Below are 7,467 nucleotides of genomic sequence, written 5' to 3'. Positions count from 1 at the left end.
CGCTTGTGAACAATATGTTTTTATTAGCTATACAGGATTATTGATGCTATAGATTGAACGAACAATTTTCAGAAATGTCAGGTATGTGATATTTAATATTTTTAAACATTATTTATATGTCTGCCTGCACATGATATACGTCTTCGCAAAATAACAAAATAATAATATACTATTGCGATAGTGTTTAAATCGTGTTTTAAAACCACCATATATCTTTGAAACAAACATTACATATCTAGCATTCACGTTCTTTTAACGAACCAAGTACTGATATTTATATAACATATCATTTTTCAATTTTGTAAAATAATGTTTATTCATTTACAAAAATAACGCAAAATTATGGAAGAGTGGAAATTCACAAACATGTATTGTATAACTGTTAAATCATTAGTATGTGTGTGACACTTTTTTTCGTTTATTTCGTGAACTGAAAAAATCGGAATATGAACGAGGACAATTCTTTTTTTCCAAAATCTAAATCAGATAACCCCACGTTTAACGAGTCCAGAAAAAAAGTCAATTAAAACACGCAGTTATAGGCCGATAAAAACAAATGATTTTACAGTATTTCGGATCAAATGTATACATCGATTACAATCGTGTATGTTTTATCAAGAATACAAGTAAAAGAGGACAATATCTCTGGTTAGGTAAGAAGAACAAACGAATCAAAATAAGTAAGTGCACAGGTTCACATGTTTGAGAATTTCATCACTATAGCAGCAATGCTTTTCAAGTTACATACGCGACACAAACATCAAACAGACGGACGGACTGACGGAGGGACGTATCGCACTCCTTAGCATGGAGATTAATGTGACTAGATTACTAACTGTAGTGCCTTTCTAGCTTCTAGTGTGACATTCTGAGACATTTTTAAAAGCAATTTGTTACTACGAGTGGACAGAAGGATGGGCGCACCAAGACAGATGTATGTACCCCTCCAAAAGTGGGTCATAATTAAATGGTTGTGTTCTTGATAATTAGCAGTTCTCTGCCAATTGCGTTATTGTGACATGTAATAGACCAGATACATGACCAAACTTGACTTGAAACTGTAAACATACAAAAAAGCACGTATGAATGGATATATTTCCTCACTGATATTAAAATGAGACGTCTTGTTAGCTAATATTTGTATGGCATGTTTATCTCATCCAAATGTCAATATTTGCTTCACTATAAGTATATGCGTTGCTTTTACTTTAGGATGTCTAGATATGACAGAGTCCGTTTTCTCAAAAAAAGTGTTACCCTATACAAATTGTGTATTTGTAAAACCTCACCAAAAGTACATAATTATTATTCTATATATACTTTTTAGTTTTTACTGCCTACTTCATATATGCAGAACACGTTGATTTCATAACTGTATGCTATTTCTGAAAGAAAGTGTCACATGAAATGCCTATATTGCCCGTGAGCAATTCTGTCGGAATAAAAAGTAAGTTATTCCATCAATTTTTGTGGATATTTTATGTATCCGCTATGATTACTTTCATGAAACTCGATAGTATGCCATAAGGTTGGTAACCCCACATACTTCGGAACCAAATACAAAACGCTCCTCCTTCAAACCATACATCCCTTGGAATCTGATTGGCTAACTCATTTGCGTGAAAATCAACTTTTATCTGACGGTCATTTTCGGTGTACATGTATCCTTAAAATGACTTGTTCTCAGATTTTCTCTGTTTTGAAATATGCCATCAAATGTATTGCCGAAACAACTGTATCATAAAGTTATTATTCAAAAAAGACTTGAACTTATATTGCTTACAGCGGATTTCTGCCCAATAAAACACCGACACTGTTACTATTTGACCCTATATTAGTTACCGAATTCGATTGATGGTGATTAAGAAACGAACAAAGTTAAACAAACATGTTTATAACTCACAAGTGTTATTTTGCTTGTTGGAATGTTATGCATTGATTCTTCTTTAAAATATCGAAGGCATTTTTTCATTATCCTTTTCCAAAACTTTCTGTGCTCGTCACTTGACAAATCGACAACATTCATCTTCGGACCGCTTGCCGACCTGTTGTCGGTCTGTCAATGTGATCAGCGTATCAACTCCTTACTCGATAATAAACGGTTCACTGAGGTACATCTAATATTATTAATAATATTTCTTCTTTAGTAAAGCACGGGATATTATCTTCATTTCCCCTCTCCAAGAATCGATATTCCGTAATTATTGTTTTATTTATCTCATTATTACATTTTTAAGTGGGGTTAGGGCGGGTGAGAGAAATGGAGACTTCACCTCTTACTTAACGCTCTGTTTCCGCCAATTAACGAGATTTACGTCACTTTTGTCTTTGATACTTTGATACTTTCTCCTGTCCAGGAATGTAAAATATTTTCATCATCATCTCATCTTCGCATGTGGTCTCGTCTAGGCCGCCAACCAGCTTCCTCCAGGCGTCTCGGTTCTGGGCGAGACTCTCCGGCTGCCTCATGTTTTGTCAATCTGCTTAGCATCTGCATCCATGTCACGGCGCTAGGTGTTTCTAGGCCTCCCTCTCTTCCTTTTCCCTTGGGGGTTCCAGGTGAGAGATTGCATTGTCGTTTTCGATGCAGACTTTCGAAGGGTGTGGCCTATCCGACGCGAACGTCTCTTGAGGATGTCTTCTTCAACTGGCTGCTGCTTTGTTCTTCTCCATTATTGTTCGTTGGAGATCTTGTCTGGCCGGCGGATCTTGGGGATCTTCCTGGGTGAGGTGATGGTGAAGACCTGTATTTTCTTGATGAAGGTGACAGTGGTTCTCCAGATATCTGCTCCATAGATGAGTAGTGGCCTCACAATGAACCTAATCTTTGTTGGGGATGTCAAATTCGCTTGATCCCAAGATATTCTTCAGCTGATGAAAGGCTGCTCGTGCTTTACTGATGCGGGTTCTAACATTTGCATCCGTTACTCTGTGGTTGTCCAGAATGCTGCCGAGATATGTGAAGCTGTCCATCTCCTCCAATTGCTTGATGGCGCTGCTTATCTCTTCCTTCGTGAGGAGCGCAGCACGTGTTTGGTAAATCACTTGTAGCTGGCAGAGTCACCGGTGGGTAGGAGCTAGCTGCTGAGTAGCTCCTGGAAGTGCTCAATCCATCTCTTCTTCTGCCCATTCGTCATATGTTGTTACTCCTCCATTTTTGTCCCTTTCTGGCCTCTCTATGTATACTGTTTTACTTCACCATATTCTTCTATACTTTCTACTCCACATGAACATACAGTGTTTTAGATCATTATACAAAATGTATTATCTCATACTTTCTCCTATCAAGGCATGTGAGGTGTCTTATTTAACTATAGTGTTCGAATGCATGTGGTGTTGAACGTCGCTGTATTGTTTAATATTTTCGTCTCTTCAACAATGCACATTTTTTATCTCGGCTGTTTTCGGAGAAATACCTAGGTATTGTCATAGCCAGATCCTCGTGTCGTGTCCGTCGTCGTGTCGTCCGCGTCGTGCTAAAACCGTAACATTTTGTCAAGGTTTTGAACATTGGCTCTAAAATCAAAGTGCTTCCACCTACAACTTTGAAACTTCATATGTAGCTCCACCTTGATGAGTTCTACACGCCACACCCATATTTGGATCACTAGGTCAAAGGTCAAGGTCACTGTGACTTCTAAAAAAAAATCAACAAAAAATCTGGCAAGCTTCCATTTGTTCAAAAATGCTCCCGCAGCCGAGCGTGGCACCCGTTATGTGGTGCTCTTGTTTGCCTTTAATATTATTTTCTCATGTCCATGAATGCGATAATTGATCTTAATCTTTCCTTCTCTCCAGGAATGCACACTCTACTTGCCACTGCGTGCCTGGTCGCGTGTCTCGCGCTCACATGTCATGGGGCGTCCTTCGGCTACAAGTACTGCCTGTACGAGTGTTCCACGTGCGTACAGCTCTGGGGAGACGAACTCTACGACGGGCAGCGCTGCGCTACTTGCTGTCGTCATAGCGACGGGGTCAAGGTCGACTCGCAGTGCAAGGTGTGGACACGGAACCAGATGCACTACGACAAGAAGGATCTCGATTACGTGCGAGGGATCCTGGCGCAGAAACGCACCGCATATAGCGATACTCTCAACTACAAGTACATATTTGGCGAGGTGACGCCGGACTACTGTTTTGGCAAAAGATGATATTACTGAGTTTTATAAATAATTTTTGATTTCTTATTGTTCGTTATTAAAGGTCAGTGAGATAAGTGTGAATGTTAAAAAAGATATTCTAATGGTACAGTATTGGATATGCTTACAAAATCAATTTTACAAATCAAGTTATGTATTTATATCAATACAAAAACACATCGTCAGCTACATCATTATGCTATATAAATTTCTAGACAGAATTGGTTTAACAAGTCTCAAATGTAAGTATGCTGTTCATTGTATGCAATAATCGTCGATGTTCAACACCACACAATTACAAAGAAAGCAGCCTTCAGAGAGGAGGGTGTAATAAATAATAATTTTATGAAAATGTCTTGAGTATAGACACCATGCTCCTATATTGTCATTTGTCGCTGCATGTTTGGCTCGTTTGGTTGATATTTACATATTAAAATTAAAATAAACCGTACTCTTTCTCAGAGGTATCTTTTGCGATCTTTTTGTCTGTAAGTCGAACGGTATAGGTTTTCTTCAGCTATACTCATCAAAGCAACCACGGTCAAGCTCGGTATATTATTATAGATGGGTCAAAGTCATTTTTGTAATTAGGCTACGAAAAAATCGCGCAAATTTTCAACAGTCTTCAGTTTATACTACTTTTTTTTTATTATTATACAATATCAAATACAATACGATGTTTTCAATAAACAATTCATTTCCAAATAGCATGTAATGTTTCAACGGACTATTAACTTACATACATAGAAAATTCACATCTATTCGTGTAAGTGTAGCGTAATTTATGCCAAATATATGTGAGAACAAAGTTGATAAATTCAATATAAAGAGCACACTTTTCATCAAATCATTTCATTATTTCATGTTTAATTTAATGTGATAATGAAATTATATTTTTTAACCTTTACTGTACTTCCCCATATTAGAAACATGTCACACAGCCATAGATGGTTATATAATTATATTGACATTATTGTCCATGTTTCCAACTGGTTAATTTAGGATTGTCCAGTACGTACTTGTATTCAACATTATGACTTGTTTCTGGTATTTGCCATGCTCGAATTAGTAATTATACATCTTGTTTCCTCATCGACACGCAGTTATTCCCGACGGAGAAATAAGCGCGCGTAGGTCGGATTGCTTCTAAAATGTGCGAATGTCCTATTCCCGTGATAATTATAAAATCCAATATCCTTTTCCGTAACCTATGATCAGCTCTGTCACAGGTGCTAACACAATGAACAAACGTTTTAAGATAGATTGAAATGTCGATGTTAAGGTTGATTGATTTAGTTACATGTTGGCCTGGCCGAGTTCACACAAGCCGTTTCCGGCTTGACAATACTTTCTCCGACTTTTCCCGAGGTTTAAACAACGATATATATCCCGAAATCGATTTTTAGCAACACTAAAATATGCGGAACAAGGTACAATGAATGCTAGAAGACATACAATTATTGATGGCATTACGGTCAACAATGGTTTGCTTTAAACCCAGTTTCAGAAGATTATTAGCACTTCCGTTTACCGCGTCATGTTTAATATGCTTGTACACAGAGGTTTGTATTTTGTTAAATTTGCAATTGAATATCTACAATTGTAAGTACAAATTTAAAAACAGATGTTTTGTAGTGTAACAAAGTCTCCAGTTCGATAAAAAAAACTCACATTAAAACTGAAGATTTTTCCAACAGGATTAGAGCCTTAGACGTCCGATTCAAATTTCACGTGGTTCTCTCTGTCACAGAGGTTTACATGTATCACACCTGCGTTGTATGTTTGCTTTAGTTTAGTTTGCATTGATTCGTTAGAATAAAAGAAAGTCAATGGCCATGTTAACTTCTACAAACGTAACATTCTGTTAGCGCGTGCTATGCATTTGTTTATACCGGGAAATCATTTAGAAACAATGTTACCGATTAACGTGAATTCCTATAATCCATCTTGGATTTGTGTAGACCATTGTCTTTGTCCATTGTGCGCTGGCATTCAAATTCTCAAACGAATACTAGTAAAGCGATACTTTCCATAAATGCCCCTCTTTACCTCGCCAGGACCAGTCAGTCACTGAAACATCTATGTGGTGATTCTTATTTCAATTACGTGATCGATGAGTAATGAAAACCAAACAGAAACGTTTCCATTCACTCCATCAAACTGAACAGGAATGGTGTCAAATCCGTTCGCTCCCTTCCGGTCTCATTAATTTGAAGTTATCGCTAATATTCACGGCTAGGTTTACTTGCCATGATTTGCTTGTTATAATAATTTGATCTTAAATGAAGCGAACAGAAGTTAGTATAAATTTCACACAAGAGAAACCGCTTTATTAGTCGATACGCAATAAAATGAAGTAAGATGTTGTGCCAGTAATGAAGTCAATATGGACCCGTGTGCACATATGCTGTCCACAGAATTATTAATCTTCGAATACTCGTCTGATGATGCAGTTCTGCATAAGTATTGAATACAGTCAGTAGTTTGACAGTAACTAGTTAGCCTAAGCTATTTCTATGATTGCCCACGTATGTGTTATCAAAACGGTGAGGATGCTGTTGCTTCTCATGATTTAAATAGTGATGATGATGATGATGATGATGATGATGATGATGATGATGATGATGATGGTGGTGGTGGTGGCGGTGATGATGATGATGATGATGATGATGATGATGATGATGATGATGATGATGATGATGATGATGATGATGATGATGATGATGATGATGATGATTATGATTATGATGATGGTGATGATGATGATGATGATGATGATGATGATGATGATGATGATGATGATGATGATGATGATGATGATGATGATGATGGTGGTGATGATGATGATGATGATGATGACTTCCGTTTGTGATCGAAAATTCATTCCGCACATACAATACAAGTTGTAAAACTGTTGTTTGGTTTAATATAAATGGACTTGTATTGGCAACCCTATTTTTATATTGGTATTCCAGATTCAGTTTTTTTAAATATTTTTTGCGGAATGCGATAATAATCCCTGATTTACCGATTAAGTTTGCAATACTTTTCGTTTATGTTGATCCTATTCGCTAGATTTACTTTAAATTTAAAGTTAAATTTAAAAAAAAAATAACTAAAAAAATGTTCAATTTAGAAGAGGTACGATTTCTGCATGTTATTGCATTTTCTTATTGAAGAGGGAAATCATAAAGAAGTTAATGAATACAAAGTTTAGCCTAAATACTTAACCTGATTATTTTAGGTTTAACAAATGACATTTTTTTAGGATTTTAGGAGTAACAAATGACATTTTCTTTGAGGTATTATAAGCCCGCATATATCTTAC

The 7,467-nt window shown here is 36.7% G+C and overlaps 1 protein-coding gene across 1 annotated transcript; it reads left to right on the top strand.

Moving 5' to 3' along the window:
- On the top strand, positions 1-4,527 carry LOC127873817 (uncharacterized). Its single transcript, XM_052417815.1, has 2 exons — positions 1-81; positions 3,799-4,527. Exons 1-2 carry the CDS (start codon positions 75-77, stop codon positions 4,149-4,151), a joined length of 360 nt encoding a protein of 119 aa, XP_052273775.1. The 5' UTR covers positions 1-74; the 3' UTR covers positions 4,152-4,527.
- Positions 4,528-7,467: the final 2,940 nt, after the last annotated feature.

This window comes from Dreissena polymorpha, chromosome 3, assembly GCF_020536995.1.
Source record: "Dreissena polymorpha isolate Duluth1 chromosome 3, UMN_Dpol_1.0, whole genome shotgun sequence".
NCBI lineage: Eukaryota > Metazoa > Mollusca > Bivalvia > Myida > Dreissenidae > Dreissena > Dreissena polymorpha.
The sequence above is the reverse complement of the archived record's forward strand: the minus strand, read 5'-3'. Positions and strand labels throughout refer to the sequence as shown.